Genomic DNA, 19,345 nt, shown 5'->3' with positions numbered 1-19,345 from the left:
GGAGATCTCCATGGTGGCGGTGCGGAGGCGGAGAGAGAGAAGCGGCGGTGGAGGAGGTGGTGTGGTGAGAGAGTTGAGGGAGAAGAGAGAGGGTGTTGAGAGAAAATATTGATACAATGAAATAATAGAAGATGGGTTTGAATTAGTTATCTTGTGTAATTAACATACAAAATTTAGCTATGAGATATAATTTGGGCAAAGTATAGCTACTAAATATAAATAGCCTTAATGTTCTCTATACCATGTAGATTTCCCAAAAAGGATCACTTATTACGCAGTTGACCCAAAAGGGACAAGCGTGGGGAGTTACCAAGTTTGGGCCTTTAAAGAGTTTGCATTTGGGTCATTTGCACTCCTGTTCCTATTTTGTGATGGTCTTTAATTTTTGTTCCTCAATGCAAACAATTTTTTCGCTGAACATAAGTTTATATTTTAGAATCGTAATATCCCTCAAGTTATGCTTCACTCCCTTAAATAACTTATGCCCGCTAGGCGCTAGGCATAAGTTTGCTTTTAAAGGCTAAAAATTTAAGACCAGCTCATTTGAATCACAAACTATACAATTTCCCCGTTGGGAAAATGACCTAATAATACCATTTAAGACTCTATATTACAAAATATAAGAATATTTTTCTATATTTACAAAACATATCAACTTAATTACAAAACATAACGGATCTGAAAAATAAAAAGCCCATCCTTCCCCCCCCTTTTTTTTTTTTTCTCTAATCTACCCAGATCTGGAAAAAAACAATCGACCCTTCCCTTACCCTTCTCTATCACAATCTGCTCAGATCTGGGGAAAAAAAAAAAACCACGCAGGAAAAAAAAAACCACGCAGGAAGTATCTGTTACTATGTTTCAAATAATTCCTAATTGTTCTTCCTCATTGTTACCGCTGCCATGATGTCCGCCATTTATGAGGAACACAAGAATGACTGAATGAGGATGGCTGCCCAAAGTAATTTATTCGTTCTCATTATATAGGAAATATTTGATATTCACACTATTTTTAGAACAACATTACTTTTAAATATGAAGTAACAGTAACAAAATTTAACATTAAACATCGATACTTAAATGATTTAGTGATTAATAATTCATTAAATTTGTGAAGATTACCTTTCAGAGGATCAAAAGTGCACATATCCATTAATTGAAGGTTTAACATGCCCAAAATCATGAAGACCAAAATTATAATTTGTCGATCAACCATTTTGCTTAGTCTTGAAAACATGATATAAAATTTAAACACTAGGGGCAATGAAGAATTTCTTATAATCACATTTGTCTACATTTAAGAAGTAAATACAATCTAGCAAATGACAGAATCTTGGAACAAAGGAGCAGGGTATTTTATGAACCAAAAATCATTTACATCCATCAAGTGGAATGTCTCTGAATTAAAAATAAAAACTCTTTAATCGAAAACAACTTCATTTCAACTCTAAAATTTAAACAAGGGAATTATTTTCTTTAACTTGGCCATTCTTCCCAGCTAGAAGTGGTGCAGTGGTATCTTTCTCTTTAACCTGACATGACAACAAAAAAGCACAAATTTTAGCACGAATAAAGTACAATGACTTATGCACAAAGTATAATATCCTTCAAAATCATCGCGGGGAGGAGAGAGGAAGAGAAAATCAGGTAAAATTCATAAATAGCCACTTTTGACCCTTGTAAATGAAAAATAGCAATTATTATGGAGTTTTAAATTCCACAGAAGAAACTCCAGTATTGTTATGGAGTTTCAATTTAGCATTACGTGAAATTGTCTATTTTTCAAAAATATGGTTGAAAAGTGGCCAGTGAACACTATTTTTACGAGAAAAACTTACTTGAGTCAGAGAAGAAATGTCTCCTTGTTTCCTTTTGGTTTCATTGACACAAAAATAGGAATATAATCCCATTCCAATAATAGCCACAAGAATTCCAATGATGTTCCTTGAAGTGAAAGGGTCATGCAACAACGTGTAGCCAAATCCAAGAACCAGACATGTTTTAAGGTGGCCTAACACTTGATATGTCACTGGTGATGTCTTTCCAATCACTAAAAATGTGCTGAAGTTCACTGATACAGCAATCAAACACGATAGCACTATAAATCCCTGCATTTGAGAAAACAAAATGCAAAAATGTGAGCGTAGAGGCGAATCTTGAATTTAGAATTAATAAGTTCGTTGATAGGCGTTATTTGAGAATCTTTACACTCCACAACAATCCAAAGTGGCCCATTGCAAAAAATAACCCTATTATTTAAGTTTTAAAAATTTTAGCCAGTATAGTCATAGTAAAATCTGTGTATATCACTGATTATTACAGGTATTACACACTATCCTGTTTTTGGTTTACACTTGTTATACGTTGAGCATATACTTGCGCCTGTTACAAATTAAAAGGTTATGGCCAGGCTCGTCTAAATTGTTTTAAGTAGGCGTTTGGATATGAATAGAGTGATATTTGAAAAAAAGAAGAAGTAGTATTTGAAACATGCTTTCTTACCACAACAATAGGAGAATATTTGTAGGCAAAAACATTTTGCTTTGTAAGGTATTGATCCAAGAAAGGCCCAGTCACAAATAGAATAGCTGCTTGGAAAGGGGCTGATTGGTACAGCAATTGTGTTGATGAGATATTGAGCCTCTTTTGAATTGTGTTTGTCAGCTGAATTGGAGGGTTAAGGTCAAATCATGAAAAAACATTCACACCACATAACAATGTATTATATATATATATATATTCTACTATGTCAGGTAGCTTAAAAAATAACTTTAGGTAACTGTTTATAATGTGAGATTTGTAGCCGGAAAAATAAGGTAAATAACTTGTTGTAGCAAGTTAAAATACACTAATAGCATAAAAACCTGTTACTCTCAATGACAGAGTCAGGTTTTTAGTAAGAAATTTAAAATATAGAAAAAGAAACACACCAATAAGTCAAGGGGATTTAACATCTACAATATATACTATAAAATAATTTTGATCTTGTATATGCAATGTAATTTTTCGGCGAAGGGGGTTCAAATGAATCCCTTGCACTCTCTGGCTCCCCATGGTTACACTGTCATCAGGGATGCCTCTGTTGTTATAGTTACAGGTTTTACAAAACGTAACAATAACTTTCGCTCAAATACTTGTGTTTAAAAACTTTATTTAATGTGTATAAGTAAGCTATCCAGAACCCAGTAAACAAAAAAAGTTATGGTCCAGGATCCATATACTAAAAATCTTAAATCCGAGACTGTCAGCGTGTATAAGTTAAATATTAAATAAATATGGAGACAAGTAAAGATCATCAAAAGGATACAATTTGCCCAACACAAGTTGTAACAATGGCCAGAAGGGAAAGGACTGTTCCAACAAAATTGAGCTGAAGATCAGTGATGGAGGCAATGCCAACTCCAATCAGCAGAATGAACAGTGCAAACTTAATATTCTTACTGCAAATATGTGAAAGAGAATTATTAATGAACCAACAAGAGTACTATTGCAAATTAAAATATAGAATAAATGATTTACCTGAACTGCTTTTTCAAGAAAAGGGTCTCTAATAGTACTGTAAAAGGTATAATTGCTAGTTTTGTCATCTGCAAACACAACATAATAAATTTAGGGGGTGAAAAAATCAACTCATAATGAATTTAGAGGCGACAAATCAATTCATTTTTTGGTGACCGCCTAAGTTTAAATGAATTGAATTATGATCTAACGTGTTGAATCTGAAATGATCCATCAAACTATTGGATCAACACGGGTCGAATAATGTAATCCCATGGGTTGGGTACACCCAAACTCAAATCAAAATTGAAACATGTGAATTATGTAAATTTAGAAGAACTTAAAAAAGTAATCCAAAAAAATACATTAGCATTCGCTTTTCTCCAAAGAGGAAATCAAGTAATTGCAAAGTTTTCCCTTCAAATGGATTGGTCTTTAACTTTTATCCTTCAAAATCGAACTTATGTCTATAGGCGTATAAGTTCTTTAAGGGCGCTGGCATACTTGTGGATATTATGATGTGTAACTTATGCCCCTATAGGCATAAGTTCAATTTTGAAGGTCAAAAATTAAAGATCAGCCTAATTGAAGGATAAAAAATAGACCAACAGTAGGGACAAAAGTGCAAATGATAGAAAAGGAGGGCAGGTCGGGCCACACTGGACAGGTTGGGCCGTGACGCTTTATTTGACCCAAGCAAGCTTTGGACGAGTTGAATCGTGACTCATTTATTGATTTGATCGTCCGACTCAATCAAAATTTGATCCGACCCGTCCATTTGTCAATTCTAAATTGTTCATCACATGCACACACACATGTTTTCTTTTTTGTACCAAGACAAACATATGGTTACTTTTTGGTTCTTTTTGCTCATATATCATCATTTTAAATAGATGTAAGTATAGTTTGACATTGATATTATATTATACCTGGTAGAAGCCAATGGAATTAAAGCCAAGGCTAAGATTGAGAAAGCCAATGGATACTCCATTTAATATGCCAAAGAGCATCACAGTCTTCATGTCAATGGGCTTGTTCTCAAAGAAATTGAATTTCAGTGCCACATGAAGTGTGCAATATGTCACCATCAGATGCCAACTTGTTAATGTTGTGGCTATAATAAAAAATATATAGACATTAGTACATTACTAATGCGGCGAATGAATAAATAAATAACTGATCTTGAACTAATCACTTAGTACTTTTAATCCATCAAATATTAACAAATTTTAATTTTGGTCCTTGTGATTCCGCAGGGCAGAGAACCCGTTGTTATTTCGACTGTGCTAGAGAAGACTATGAAAAGTTGGAATAGGAGAGCACTCATCTTGGGGTGGGCTACTTAGATGCTTTCAGCAGTTATCTGCTCCACACTTGACTACCCACGTTTACCGTGGGCACTATAAGTAGTACACATAATTTCTTTCTTTCTATACTCATTCTTACATAAGCAATTTGCAGGAAGTAAATAAAGTATTTCTAATTTAGCACATTTAACTTTTAATCAATTGACAAGTGCACTTTTGATCCGTCAAACAATGAATCTTCACAAAAGTAACAAATTATCCATTAAGTGCTAAACTATTCAATTATCGATGTTTATGCTAAAATTGTAATGATATTCCATATTGTGAGAGTGATATAATTCTAAAAATGCTCTAAATATCAGATATTCGCTATATAAAGAGATAAAAAAAATTTGGGTGATTAAAGTTAAATATGCTTAGCCAAATATTACAAGAACCAAAATCAGAATTCATTAGTAACTAAGGGACAAAAAATGCAATTATCCCCTTTTAGAGAGTGCAACTAATTAATTTTTTAGGTACGCACAACTAATATTAGTTATAGATCTGCATGTTATCTTATTGCAAGTTTGGTGAGTACTATGATAAGGTACTTTTTTTTTTTTAATAACATGAAAATGAAATATTACCAAAGGGAAAACCAAGATTACTCATCAAGGCTTTGTTGCAAATAACAATGGAGACTGATGATGCTACTGATAGAAACAGTGCTCCCACCACACCCAACTGGAAACTTGTCATTTCTCCCATCTTCATCAACCAAAATAAACAACAAATATTAGAAGAAAATCATCCCATATAATATTTGTTAATCTTGGATGAACATAAAAAAAACGGACATGCAGTGTTTATCATTCTCTTAAAATATCTGATAATATAATCTGTTACCCTCAACCAGAGGTCTGGAAGAAGCTCTTAGTAGGAAGCGTTTTCCCCTGAAAAAGGTCTTACTCGACCATATCTAGATTAATCAAGCCAGTGAATTCGAAATACCAGATCGTTATATAAAAAGTTATAGTAACAGATATTTCTAGGCTGTAATAGGTTTAGGCTCATAAATATATACTCTTTTGGAAGAAGGTGAATGAATCTAAGTGATTTAATGGAGTTATAACAAAAACAAGAACATGAACTAGTGAAACTTATATAAAGTAATAACTTAATGTCTGCAAAAGAAAAAGACTTTTCTATCTGAGCACACAATATATTTTCGAATGCTTGACGATTTCAACTTAACCTAAACTATGACTAACTACTAAAAAATGAGCAATTCCAACAAATTTTCTTGACAGAATCCATTAGAAATTGGCTTATTGAAATATTTCGATAGACTTTCCATCAGAAATTCTATATTTTTGATGGCATTCCGACGAGAACATCCATCGCACATTTGCGTTCTTCTAGTATAGTGCACTTTGACACTGAGGAGCCAAACTAAAAAAAGACCGAAAATGCCAGTTTTTCTTCTCTCAAGTAGATGTTCACGCTGATCTTGACTTTATATATTTTCATTTTCTATCTTAACAAAACATATGCATGTAAAACACCCTCAATATCAGAAAAAAAAATGGAGATGAGATGTACCTCTTCAAATGGTTATTATACAAATGATGAAGTTAGACTTCTACAACTCCACAAATGAAATTTGAAGAGATAGATTGAGACTTTTTTTTTCTTTTGTTGAGAGCTTTATGGCTTTTATGAGAGAATATATATGTTGATGAAAGAAATTTGCAGTGCCTTTATTTAGACTTATGTTGGAGTGTGGTTGGTGCTATATAGCATAGTTAATTTTAGCTGTGGTTGGTTTTCATATTTTAAGGCCTAACGGTTTTTATAAGCAAAGTCATTATTTTGACTAACATTAGGTTAACAAAAACTCTATTTGTTAACAAGTCTAGTTAGGCTGTTAAAGGTTTTACCAGCCTACCCGTAATCGATTGTAGTCGTAGTAAGTATATACTTAATGTATAATTAGTGCTATATAAGAATACATATTAATTATACATAGACTTCACAGTGATTATACTGGCTAATTTTGTTTTTTAAAATAAAAATTATACTTATATATTCTTGTGGGTTTTGTTGGACTTATATATATATAGCAAAAATCTCTGGTTTTTTTTAATAATAAAGATGGCGTTCATGCTAGTTTGCACGTATTTCGAGATTGATTTACACTAGTAACCACTTTTGTGGCCTAATTTTTAGAAGTTACCCGCTAATTTATAATTAGACTACTTGTTTGGATTTTAGAAAGTCGCCACCTGATCTAAAGTTTAAAATCCAAAAGAAATATTCAGACCATGTGTCTAATTGTGAAAAAGCGCTCACCTTACGAAAATGATCATCCAGTGTAAATAAGTTTGCACTTCGTTATTTTACTGGGTATTTACTCCTACTAACACATAATCAAGGATACTTCTGTCCAACAAAACTTAGACAAACTAATTAACAATTATTCTTATTAAATTAATCCTAAGATACTGGAGTGTACTGGACTAATCATTCACACAAGTTTCAACAATGCAAGATTTTTTTTTTTTTTTTTATTGAATAAACATGCATTTATAATTTATTAGTGATTTTTGCCCCAGTTTTTATTTTAAACTAATACATGTACTTGCTCGTTTACTAAACCTCTAAATAGATCTCCTAACAAGAAACTTTATTATTAACATGATTGTCAACGGCGTGGTTTTATTTTGTTTCATCAACGAATCGAATATGGAGTTTACTTGGTCCAAAATTAAATAACTCTTAATGATTTTTCCTTTCTAGATTACACTGAAAGAGTGAGTGAGATTTGATAATATTTTATTAAAAAATTATTGGCTCACCTAATTAGGAAATTAATAAACAAGTCTTAATACAGAAGCCAGAAAGGTGAAGTGAACATTTCAATATGTGACAATGTACCTGCCAATGCTAGCAAAAACCGTTGGCAATGTGTTTGGTGAGAATATAAGACTTTAATTTTACTCCAAATATGACGAATCTCCAACCATGTGTCGTATATAAAATTTCATATATAAAATGGAAAATAATGTCTAAGAGCTTACAAGATACAACAATAAAATAGTTGAAACTACACACACACACAAAAAAAGAAGAAGCAGAAATTAGCGACAAAAAAACTACCGGTGAAATCCATCACTAATTCATCGTGACGGAAAAAAAATCTGACACTAGACTGTAAAATTCGTCTCTACTCTTGCTTAACAACGGCGGATTAGCGACGAAAAATATATAACACTAAATAGTGAAATCCGTCGCTGATCCTGTTTAACAATGAAATAGCAACGAATTATTAAAAGATCAGTGTTAGTGACGGACAGTTTAGCAACAAATTGTATACAATTTTATAACGAATTCCTTTTTTTTATAGTGTGGTATATTCATTTTATTTTAATAAAAGAAAAGTGTTGCTCCCAAACGCACACACAAGTATACATTTATTATACAACAATGATATATTTTCTATACATATACTTTAGCGATACATATTCTATATGATAATAATATAGTTTCTATAAGTGTGATACATTTTTTCTATACATATACAGTAGTGATACATCTTCTATACAGCTATGATATAGTTTCTATACGTATGATACATTTTCTATACATATATAATAGTGATACATAAACAACAATGATACAATTTATATACATGTGCTGGAATTAGTTGAAAAATGGCTAGAAAATGGAATTATTTTGAAAAGGCTAAAAAATGACTTTTAATATTCTTGGGCCACCGAATGTCAACAGTTTCACCGGGTTGGCAATTTGTGTCCTTTTCCCAAAAAAATATAGAAATCTTTAGAGTTTATGTGCCTACCCAACTAGTTTGGAATTTAAAAAGATTTGATATAAAGAAATATATGATTTCTCTTTAATTTCGAAGTAGATTAATGAAGAAGGGTTAGTTTAGGGAAGGTTGACGTTTAAGTACATTTCAGTAAGTTTGCAAGTTGATTAAGCAGTTGTTACTATTTCAAATGAAATTATTAGAGGAAAAATCTATAAAAGGGGATTTTTCATGGTACGTAGATAACTATTTACAAAATCTAAATCTTTAAGAAATTACACTGCAACTATTATGTATTTTGTATACCTTCCGGGGTATACAATTCACATTTATATATCTTCGGGGGTATACAATTCACATTTTATATACATTCGGGTAAAATTGAATATGCATTGAAAAAGTTAATTCATCCTCAAGGACACTAAAATAATCGAATCAAACTTTTAACTAACTGCTTCTATAGAATAATATCGTAACAATGTAGTTTTAAATGATGAAATTGGATCCTTCGAACCAATATGTGAGTGAAAATGAAAATGAATCACATTACGATAATATTAATCTATAATACATGGAATATGTACAGTATCCTTGACAGTAAATTCATATTCCAGTATGACTTAATTATCTTATATTCAATTTATAATTCATCAACGTTCGACCTATTCCTCATTATCTAAAATTTTAAAATTTGGCCAAAGGGTTCATTTTTTCTTCTTTAGTATGAAAAATGCAAATTGATGCAAAAAAAAGCCTCTAAGGCTTTGGTCTAATGGTTAGAACACAAAGCGTGATGAATGGATTAGACACACGTCACATGATCACACTCTGGTGAGGGGCACGAATGGTAACAACATAGCCGTCACAAAGATAGTGCCTTTCTCTTTTTGTTTTTGAGGTCTAATCAGAAGGTAAATTCCAGACTCCCCTTGTGGGATTACACCGGCACGTTGTTATTGTAATATGAAGGTAAACTCTAGACACTTGCACATCTGATTAATAGCTTTTTGATAGAAGAACCAGTAAGGGTTCAAAAGGGCCAATGGAACTGTCACAAAAGCCTCGTATTTAAGTGAAAAAGAATAAACGTGTCAATTATCCACCGAGTTTCGAACCATGCGTTACTAGCCCTCGGGGATTTTTTCATTATCCCAAAAAACGAAGTGCAGAAAACATTGACTATAAACCTTGTGTATCATCTATATGCACAAGAAACCCTCCAATATCTAATGGTTTAGCGTTCACTAGCTACATAGAATTTCACTACTCTAATATTGAAAGAAAAGATGATAAAAAGAAACAGACACTGATAAAAAGAATAGGCACACCCCTAGAAACAGAAAAAAGAAGAAGAGAAACTAGACGAAAGAAGCAATGTACAAGACATTTGGAGGCGCGTTATACTCGAGTTTTTCCATGCTGGGCAAAATATGCTTTATCTGCATTAGCTAACCGATCTTGGAACATTGCCCATTCATTTCTACATCTCTCTCTGACCTAGAAAATAGAAAGCAATTCAGTTTAGCCACTAGAACCTGAGGCAAATGACTATCATATTTCAAACAAAATTGGAGGCACGGAACGGATATGCTTACCCCTTCCCATGGAGCTTTGCCATTCTCGGGCTGCCCCTGTGATCCAAGAAGACAAGAACAGTGTCAAAAATGAAGCAGGTAAAACAAATCATCAAATGAACTAATGAGTCAGTCGCATAATAAACTAGCGGGAGCTTTGTGCTCTAGTTATATATAGAGCAATGTGTGAAGAAGCTAAAACAGCTGAACTTTAGGATTATACTCCTACCAAAAGAAGCATTCTTTCTCTGAGTTCGCCACTAAGTTATCTTCCACCAGAGAGACAACAAGCAATAATTATCAAATTTATAGCAAGCAGAAGTAACAATCATATATCCTTTAACATAAGTCTAGGACTAACAAGAAAGGGACAAAAAGAAAATGGTTTTCAAATTTTACTTATCAAAGAAAAAAAGAAGTGGGATAAGGTTTCTGGCTTTGAAATGAATATCAAAGAAAAGAAGAAGTGGGATAAGGTTTCTGGCTTTGAAATGAACATTAAAGTTTTGTTGCCGAGACCTTTTTCAGTCGAATTTCAACTGCTATAATCGCCAAAGCAACACTGGACTTCATGCTAAGAAAGACATGCAGCCATAGAGATATCATCCTCTCAAAGAGCCAGAGAAGATTTGAATTCTCATGGGATGAAAGTTTAGTTCATAATAAACTTGGACAGGATGGTACCGGTTGCTTACAATATGGAAATGTAATTGACAAACTACCAATCTGTCTTCTAGTAACCACATAGGTTCTTTGAAAGTTCAATTGACTAACCTGATTCCCAAGAGAAGGAATAACTTGATGAACAATCCACTCTGAATCGACTACGCCAATTTTTTCATGAGCAGGCTGCACAAACGAAGAGATACAATAAGATTATACCCAAGGATCCACCATACTTCAGATTAGTAAATAAAAGACTCCTGATAGAGTGAAGAAGATTAATAATTTCCTTGTCTCTGGTGTTATCAATATTCTCGAGGTGCAGCTCTCCCTCTCTTACAATTTTAACGTGGGGGAAAATCGAGCAAAATAAACAAAAATGGTCCCTTATCTTTGATAGTAGGTTCAAAATAGTTCCTTAACTATTACTTGAGCAGTTTTGGTGCTTTAAGTTTGCCAAAAGTGAGCACTTTTGGTCTCCGATAGATATTTGCCAGAATCTGATTATTAAAGTTAATCGGAACTGTGAAGATAGAAACATTTAACGAAAACTCACATTTGGTAGTTTTGCAGTTTATGTTATTTTGGTCTATCTCAAGAGTCTGATGTAATTTTTGGTCCATTTTTTGTGTCTGGTGTAATTCTGATTAATTTTTTTTTTCCACAGTTCTGGTTAGCTTTAACAATCAAAGTTTGAAAATAATTGACGGAGACCAAAAGTGCTCACTTTTGGCAAACTTAAAGGACCAATACTGCTCAGTTGATACTTAAGGGACTACTTTGAACCTACTACCAAAGATAAGGAACCATTTTTGTCATTTCTCATTCTTGCATAAGAATCGAGAATGTATCTAGGAGAATTACTAACCTCTACACATCTTCTTAGTGCAAAATCCAATCCCCATCCATGCACCAAATCATTCTATAACCAAACATCAAGTCAAAGTACAAGCATTAGTGTAACATTATAGAAATGGACATTGTGAGGAGATGGAAGTGATACCAAGTGTAAGAACTACCTGAATCATATGCCAAACACATCGCCAAGCTTCTCGAGAGAAGACAGGAGCCATTATTTCCACAAAACTGTATATAAAAAGATGGACCAAGACAATAACTATAAGTTGCAAGCTAATGATAAAGGCATCGGAATATTCTGTTGCTGACAATTGTTTGTTGACGAGTCTTGTATAATCAATTTTCAAAAGGAAAAGCTCTACACGTAACTCAATTAGATCATATCGTATATGTGCTAACACAGCAGAAATAGGTTGTCTAGTCATACTCCGGAAAATTCATCTAAAATTTCAATCTAACATCTCGTGAAACACAGACGAAAAAAAAGGTACAGCCAATGGCATGCTGTTCTATTCGGTAAGTGCAAATTTTCTCCTCTTTATCTCTTTTTAGAGTAACATATAAAGAAAGTAAAATCATTTCTACAGTCTTGTAATTAGAGAAACAGTTAGTCCAATAATAGCCAAACAATATAAATATCTCGGACCCTGCAGAAAGATGCTCAGAAATATGTGCTTAATGATACTAATGGTGGAAGAGAAACTTATCAAAGCACACATTTAGTCTAAAGTTACATACTATCTCAAAAGAAAGGATAAAAATGGTATATTAGTTGAGTTTAACCATGACGAATAAGTTCTGATTTAGATCAATATTGATGAACAATAATCTATTTAGAATGTGCATGTTCTCAGAAAATAGCAGAACCAAGCTAATAATGTTATAAGCAAACAATTGAGGGGTAGGTAGGTGAAATTGTACCCAGCGGTTTGCAATTGCATATGTTAGAGAGAGAGAGAGAGAGAGAGTACGCTGCACAAGGAGGCAAATGTGGATCGCTGCACCAGCCTGGTTTCTCTTCTGTATCCCTGTAACCACCAACAAATGTTAACTTTCGGTGGTTTCTTCCAAATTAGGGAAAATTATTATCACGAGGGATAGAAGCTTCCCCTCACCCCCGTGTGTGTGTGTGGGTGGGGTGGGTTAAACACAATGAACATACTTGTGAACTTCTCGGTCACCCCTCCTCTTAGTCATCTGCCATGTGAGTCCATTGTTGGGTTCAAGACCAGGCTGAGAGATGTCTAGACCATGTTTCTTAACTAGTTGAATATATCTGCCATATTCAGGTGACGATATTCACATGGAAGGAGATTATAATGAGAAATCATGACAGAACCATGGAAAGGCACCTACTTCTCTGCATTAAAGCGCTCAACTCCAAGATCTTCGTCCCATATAAATATGTAATCATAGGCAGCTACAACATCGGGATGCAAAAACCTCTTTGCATACCACCTGTCATAGAAAAGCAATAACAAATTATGGATGAAAAGGGAATGGATCTAACTTATGTACACTGATAATATAAAGAACTTTTACCCTATCAATGTATTTTAACCTGTTTTAACATGTAGCCTGTCTTATTTTTCAGGTTACAAAGCCCACTTCTTATACTTACCAAAAAACAGTCCACTTTTTATGGACAGTTACACGTAGTTATTTTTTGCGACCTGATAGTGAATTGTTTCACACTATCAGTGTAAATCAAAAATCAAAAGGATTAGTTATTGTATGCAAACAAGAACATTCTCGTCATTTACGTCCTATACATGGAGCCAAACACGCTAGTAAAAAGGGACTTCCTGAATTGGTAAGAGCTCACTCTCGCATATTATTCTTGAAATGTCGGATAAAAAACAGAGGAGTTGGAATACAAAAAGGTAATAACTAAACTCAAAGTCTTACCATTTTGTCTGCTTCCTAACACTGATGTGAATTGCACGCTTGGACCATTCAAATTGATCCCACTCACTCGTTCGACCATCATAATGGAAAAGCAAAATTTGGAAATCCTCTGAAAACTAAATCCATATACAAAATATAAGACTCAGTATATGGAATACAAGGTCAACTGTCAAGAGAAAAGAGAAATAAATGTAATGCTCTAATCTCTATAATATCAATAATATTAAGAATTGCTTCATTGCTATAACCTTTTTAACCGCTGCGTCAATGTTATTCTTTTGATCCAAACCAACTGTAAATGTAACCAAGTACTTGGGCTTTTTTGTCAGATCCTGCAGATAACACAATTTTTTAAACACAACTATATCCAGAAGAAGCACCGACTAACAGAGAAAATTCTGATTTTTTTTTTTAAAAAAACAATACCCTTATAGATATTTGCTTCATACCTCACTTGGTTCACCCCACAACCTTCGCAAATAAAAATCTGATTCTGAGACCACAATCCCTGGTGGCAATGACTGTGCACCACGAGGATTTGTTGGGACATATATCTGCAAAAGGAAAGCAACCCATCAATAGTTCAGAACAAATGTCGAGGTGTTCCAGATACTATATCAACCATGGAAGTTAGAACAAATATCCTACTTCCATCACCCAATGCAAAATAATCATGTATTATGCATTTATGTCCTCAAATTTCTCTTTATTCAGCAGGGAAAAAAGCTTTCACAAGACCAACACGAAGAAAAGTTTGGCGCCTTCAGATATGAACCATGCATACTACCATAACGATGTACCATTGATGATTGACCCGAGTAGCAGTCAATGTTTCTAGATAATTTCCTGCTACTACTCCCTCAATCCAAACTTTCGTGACATAACTCAGTTTCTTGACAACTAGGCTGACATTTGATATGACAAAATGTTTTTTCCCAATCGAAAGCATTTTCCTTTGAGAATGTTTTACCAAAGAAACACCGCCTTAATTCATTCCGTTATAGTGGTAGATGTGGCTGTTGTAGGAGAGGGCGGAGGGGGTTCACCTATGTGTGGTGGTGATAATTCTAGATAGTAAAGCATAAAACAATCATGTTGGTAAGTGTGAGTAGTAGTAAATATTGGGAGAAGAGACAATTGAAATGGAGATGAAACTGAAAGCTGATTTCAGTATTTCAGACACAAGTGTGAGTAGTAGTATATATTGGGAGAAGAGACAATTGAAATGGAGATGAAACTGAAAGCTGATTTCAGTATTTCACACACACACACACACACATATAGTATATATTGGGAGAAGAGATAATTGAAATGTAGATGAAACTGAAAGCTGATTTCAGTATTTCACACACACACACACACACATATATAAATATCATATCCCAAAGTTTATTCCTCTAAATTTCAGGGTACATCTTCAATGGAAATTGCTAATTTGAGTCACAAACAAGAAACCACATAAGACGCAACGCAGGAAGTATTTAACCGCTCTTAACCAGCAAGCAGTTGCTGGAGGAAAAAGATAAATATCCAATGTTTCGTGAACCTTGAATGTGCAGAAAAACTTTAACTTGTATAGCCAGTAATGAAATACATGAAGTTAAGGAAATCACTCAATCACTTAAGTAGCTGAACACAACCTTCTTGGGTTATGTAAACGAAAATAAAAAAAAAATAAAAAAACATTGGAATCTTGGAATCACTTAACTAGAAAAGTTCATGTAAGGACTAATGAAGCAACTGCACAAAAACAAATACAGCTGTCTAAGAAAGCAAATCAAAATCCCTTTGATATACAGAAGCCTAGAATTCAATTATCCAGAAAGAGAAAAGAAAAAAAAAAAAAAAGCGAGATATGATAAATTACATGAGAACTACCTAAAGCTTTTTCACCATACAAGTTATAGGCTTTATAACTTATAATGTTATTCCATCAATCAACAATCAAAAAAAAAACTTCCATCAATCAACAATCAAAAAAAAAAAACTTTGGTGTTATACTAGATATTCCTAAAGTTTTTTTCCATACAAGATATAGTCTTTATAACTTATAATGATATTCCATCAATCAACAATGAAATAAATACCTTTGGTGTTAAAGGAGTACTACCAGAACCAAGATTCTCCGGGAAACTACGCTCCATAGCACGTCTATGATCATCATTGAAGGCATAATCAAGAGTTGATATTAAGCTTGAAGGTAAATTAATCTGCAAACCACCCGAAGATTGTAATGAATGACAAAACTGGATAGGTTTATACCACAAGAACCATGCAGGTATTGAGCTAAGATACCTTTGTTAGAGAAACAGATGGAAAAGAAATCCCAACAAAGTATCCAAACACCATTCCCATGATAGTGGTGATAACAAGTCTAGCACTATCATTCGATCTTTTGAAAGTCCCACTGTATCAATAGGAAGAACAGAAAGCGGGTTATGTAAGCTATATGTATTAACCATAAGCTCAACTTTGAAATTCATTAGAGAGACATGCAAATATTGTCTATGAACCTGCGGTAAGGGGTTCCCATTTTCACAAAAGTTGCTCAACTCAAAGGTTACGCACTAGGCAGAAACCAATTCCTTGAGCATCCTCCGGTTCCAGAAAGCAATCTTCACATGCCTGAAAGTTTAAATCCCATTAGTCACACATAACAACCACCCAAAAGAAAAAGTCAAACCCAACACCTAAAGTATATCACCTAACCTCACCTAACATTGTGATCAATTGCTAGTAATTTATAAGCACAAAGTTTTATTCCAAAATTGCGGAATCTGATAGCACATATAAACCATAACTATACAGCAATACCGGACAAACTTTTTGGACAACCATTCTCCCAAAAACTCAATATCTCAATTCAATATACTAACTAATCCTCTAAATGGAACCAAGGTGGGCAAACAGGCAGGTTGGATCGGATATGGGAAGGTCGAAAACGGGTTAAGCAAAAACGAATAACATATCCAACCCACCCATATTTAACACGAATAAAAAACGGGTTAACCGACGGATAATATGGATATCCATATTATCCGTGGCTTCGGGAATAGTCAAGTGAGAACACAAGCTAAAAGCCAAAATAAGCTTAGACTCTCAGAAAATAAGAACTCATTAAAAATAACAAGCAGAAAAATGGGTATTGATAATATGAATATACATGTTATCCATATATCCATTTTTTAGTGGGTAGCATCCATATTTTGCCGAAGAAGAACTAGGTGGAGGTGATTAGACAAGACATGACACAACTTCAGCTTACTGAGGACACGACCCTAGATAGGAAGGTGTGAAGGTCGAGGATTAGGATAGAAGGTTAGTAGGTCGCCGATTATTCTCCTTATTAGTAATATTAGTTAGTAATCAAGTGGATTCTTTACTTCTAGGGTTAGTTATATCGGTTGCTTCATTTGCTTTTTACCATGTTATTCTGTTGTCATATTTTTCTCGATTCCATGCTTCATTCTGTTGTCATATTTTTTCTTGTCTTTCGAGCTGAGGTTCTATCAGAAACAACCTCTCTACCTCCACAAAGGTAGGAGTAAGGTTTGCGCATCCTACCCTCCCTAGACCCCACTTGTGGGACTTCCCTGGGTATGTTTTTTTTATTGTTGTTGTTGTAACATCCATATTTGATCCACTTTTAAAAAGTCAGTTATCCAACCCATATCTAGTGGGTCGGATTGGATGGTTACTTGTTTTTTTAAACCATTTTGCCAGCCTTAACAGGAACCAACTAACAATTCTTACACTCTAGTCAGATAAAAGTTTTACAATAAAAACATTTCCTTTCATAAGCAAGTTAAGATGACGTGAAAAAAAACTTTTATGAACCAAGCTTAATATTGTAACTTAAAGTTACAATTTTTTTAAATTTTCCTTAAAATTGGACTCACAATCACTAGCCAATATGCTTTTCTCTCATGCCTTTCTTCGTTCGCCTAACAAATCTTGCTTGCTGATCTGCGCTGCGCCATACATCTCCAGCATCAAAATTCACACAATTTTAAGAAAAACAAAAACCCTTTACTCTCCTATAAATATTACAAAGAAATGAATCAAAAATACAGTAAAATAGCAACAATGCTGTCAACATTCAATTTAAAAATCCATTCTTGACATAGAAAACCTCACAAAAATGTAAATAAACACCCTAACTTGCACTAATTTCCATTTCGACGTTCGGTCATTCAAAAGCATTTAAAAAAATATTCTAAGTTAACTGTTAAAGTTACAATTTCCTTAAAATCTTGCTTACTGTTCTTGGCCATGCATCAAAATTCACACAAGTTTTTTCAAAAACAAACAAAACCCTTTACTCTTCTATAAATATTACAAAGAAATGAATCAAATTTAGAGTAAAATAACAATAATGGTGCTAACATTCAATGTAAAAATTCATTCTTGACATAAAAAAAAAAAAAAAAAAAATCCTCAAATATATAAAAACAAGACCCTAACTTGAACTAAATTACATTTCTACGATCAACCATTTGAAAATAATTAATAAATTTCGTATTTAACTGTTAAAGCAATAAAAATTAAAATAAATGGCAATTAAAAGAATCATATATTGATGAATAAATGTGAAAGAAAAAAAGGTAGGGTTTGAGAGACTTACAATTTGTGCCGATGGGAAATTTTGTTTTGCTATGAATTTGTGAAACTGAAAAAATTATGTAATTTTACTTTGGAATTGTGAAAATGAAAAATGTGTTTTGCTATTCTTAATTTTTTTTTTAACTTACTATATTTATTTGTGCCCTTTATGAATTAACAGAGACTTATCAAATGTTTATATGCTATTTTTAGTACAAATTTATTTTTGAGTACGTCATTGCGCACAATTTTAAATGTTTCTATTAAATACTTTTGATTTAAAAAATGGAAAAGATTTATCTATATAAGTTAATCACTTAAAATAAGCCGTAAAATATCAGATATGTTTCAATTGATGCTGATGCATATAATAAAAAGAGTAGACATATTTTAGGTGATCAATCCATCTAATAATAAGCTTAAAAACACGCGCATAGACTTATTTAGAATATGAACTAAAAGCGTTTGATGAAGACAGGTTATAGTTCGAATGTTTAAATAAATCGAATACAAATTCATAAAATGTAATCTGCCTTTTTATTTCGTTATCCGTGCGGCATGTGTTGATTTAGGCCTGAAAATGTCTAATACTCCTAGTATTTCAATTTATGTGAACCTATTACTATTTGGGGTTTACGATATGATTCTTTGATCACATTTTCCTATATTTTTTTTAAGTTATTTGAATTATAAATTATCATAACTTATAATACTTTATTTAGTTTCTAAATAAATAAATTTTATTTTTATAAATTTAAAATATTTATGTCAAAATTTATGATTAAAGTTATAAAGTTTGCAGTATATAAATGAGTACTCATAAAGCTTATCTCAGAACATTTTAGTAGTGGCAATCTCCATCAAAGTCATACGGACAAGGACGATTAAACCGTGATAGTGACACATTATTTATGAACATGAGCTGACATTATTATCTGAAATGATGAACGACAAAGACATTTGCCAACATGGTTCTTTCATGTTTAAAAAAAAAAAAAGCCTTCCATAACAAATGCTTTTAACTTCATATACTAAATACTCAAACTATAAAGAAGTAAAAACACTAAAAAATCAAGGGAGTAGTATATACATTATTTTTTGGCCGGCCTTATTTTTTTTTTACC

At 33.1% G+C, this 19,345-nt stretch overlaps 2 protein-coding genes across 4 annotated transcripts; both read right to left on the bottom strand.

The window, feature by feature from the left end:
* Nucleotides 1-1,255: 1,255 nt before the first annotated feature.
* LOC132065306 (UDP-xylose transporter 1) lies at nt 1,256-6,554 on the bottom strand. Its single transcript, XM_059458631.1, has 8 exons — nt 6,390-6,554; nt 5,435-5,555; nt 4,428-4,612; nt 3,520-3,587; nt 3,308-3,440; nt 2,503-2,664; nt 1,839-2,108; nt 1,256-1,532 (listed from the first exon to the last, which is right to left on the bottom strand). The coding sequence occupies exons 2-8, from the start codon at nt 5,553-5,555 to the stop codon at nt 1,455-1,457; spliced, it is 1,017 nt and encodes a 338-aa protein (XP_059314614.1). The 5' UTR covers nt 6,390-6,554; the 3' UTR covers nt 1,256-1,454.
* A 3,223-nt stretch (nt 6,555-9,777) lies between these two features.
* Nucleotides 9,778-18,399, bottom strand: LOC132065305 (uncharacterized). 3 transcript variants are annotated; one of them, XM_059458627.1, is made up of 15 exons: nt 18,244-18,399; nt 16,133-16,244; nt 15,915-16,026; nt 15,707-15,829; nt 14,069-14,173; nt 13,868-13,951; nt 13,620-13,735; nt 13,068-13,169; nt 12,874-12,987; nt 12,683-12,739; nt 11,873-11,939; nt 11,722-11,775; nt 10,965-11,039; nt 10,212-10,247; nt 9,778-10,113 (listed from the first exon to the last, which is right to left on the bottom strand). In XM_059458627.1, the coding sequence occupies exons 2-15, from the start codon at nt 16,150-16,152 to the stop codon at nt 10,015-10,017; spliced, it is 1,164 nt and encodes a 387-aa protein (XP_059314610.1). In that variant the 5' UTR covers nt 16,153-16,244; nt 18,244-18,399; the 3' UTR covers nt 9,778-10,014. The 3 variants fall into 3 exon arrangements, with proteins under 3 accessions (XP_059314610.1, XP_059314612.1, XP_059314613.1); XM_059458629.1 differs by lacking the exon at nt 18,244-18,399 and adding an exon at nt 17,519-17,888; XM_059458630.1 differs by lacking the exon at nt 18,244-18,399 and adding an exon at nt 16,334-17,037.
* Between the last annotated feature and the right edge of the window lie 946 nt (nt 18,400-19,345).

Source organism: Lycium ferocissimum, chromosome 7, assembly GCF_029784015.1.
Source record: "Lycium ferocissimum isolate CSIRO_LF1 chromosome 7, AGI_CSIRO_Lferr_CH_V1, whole genome shotgun sequence".
NCBI classification, from domain to species: domain Eukaryota; kingdom Viridiplantae; phylum Streptophyta; class Magnoliopsida; order Solanales; family Solanaceae; genus Lycium; species Lycium ferocissimum.
Note: the sequence above shows the minus strand (reverse complement) of the source record. Positions and strands in the feature narration are given on the sequence as shown.

Excerpts from the sequence above, each read along its gene's own strand:
- LOC132065306 (XM_059458631.1), bottom strand. The coding sequence starts at position 5,555 with ATGGGAGAAATGACAAGTTTCCAGTTGGGTGTGGTGGGAGCACTGTTT. Across the intron at positions 2,109-2,502 it reads AATATTCTCCTATTGTTGTG|GGATTTATAGTGCTATCGTG; the intron begins GTAAGAAAGCAT and ends TCTCAAATGCAG. Across the intron at positions 1,533-1,838 it reads ACATTTCTTCTCTGACTCAA|GTTAAAGAGAAAGATACCAC; the intron begins GTAAGTTTTTCT and ends TTGTCATGTCAG.
- LOC132065305 (XM_059458627.1), bottom strand. The coding sequence starts at position 16,152 with ATGGGAACCCCTTACCGCAG. Across the intron at positions 13,736-13,867 it reads TTGACGCAGCGGTTAAAAAG|TTTTCAGAGGATTTCCAAAT; the intron begins GTTATAGCAATG and ends ATATGGATTTAG. Across the intron at positions 10,248-10,964 it reads TTCCTTCTCTTGGGAATCAG|GGGCAGCCCGAGAATGGCAA; the intron begins GTTAGTCAATTG and ends CTTGGATCACAG.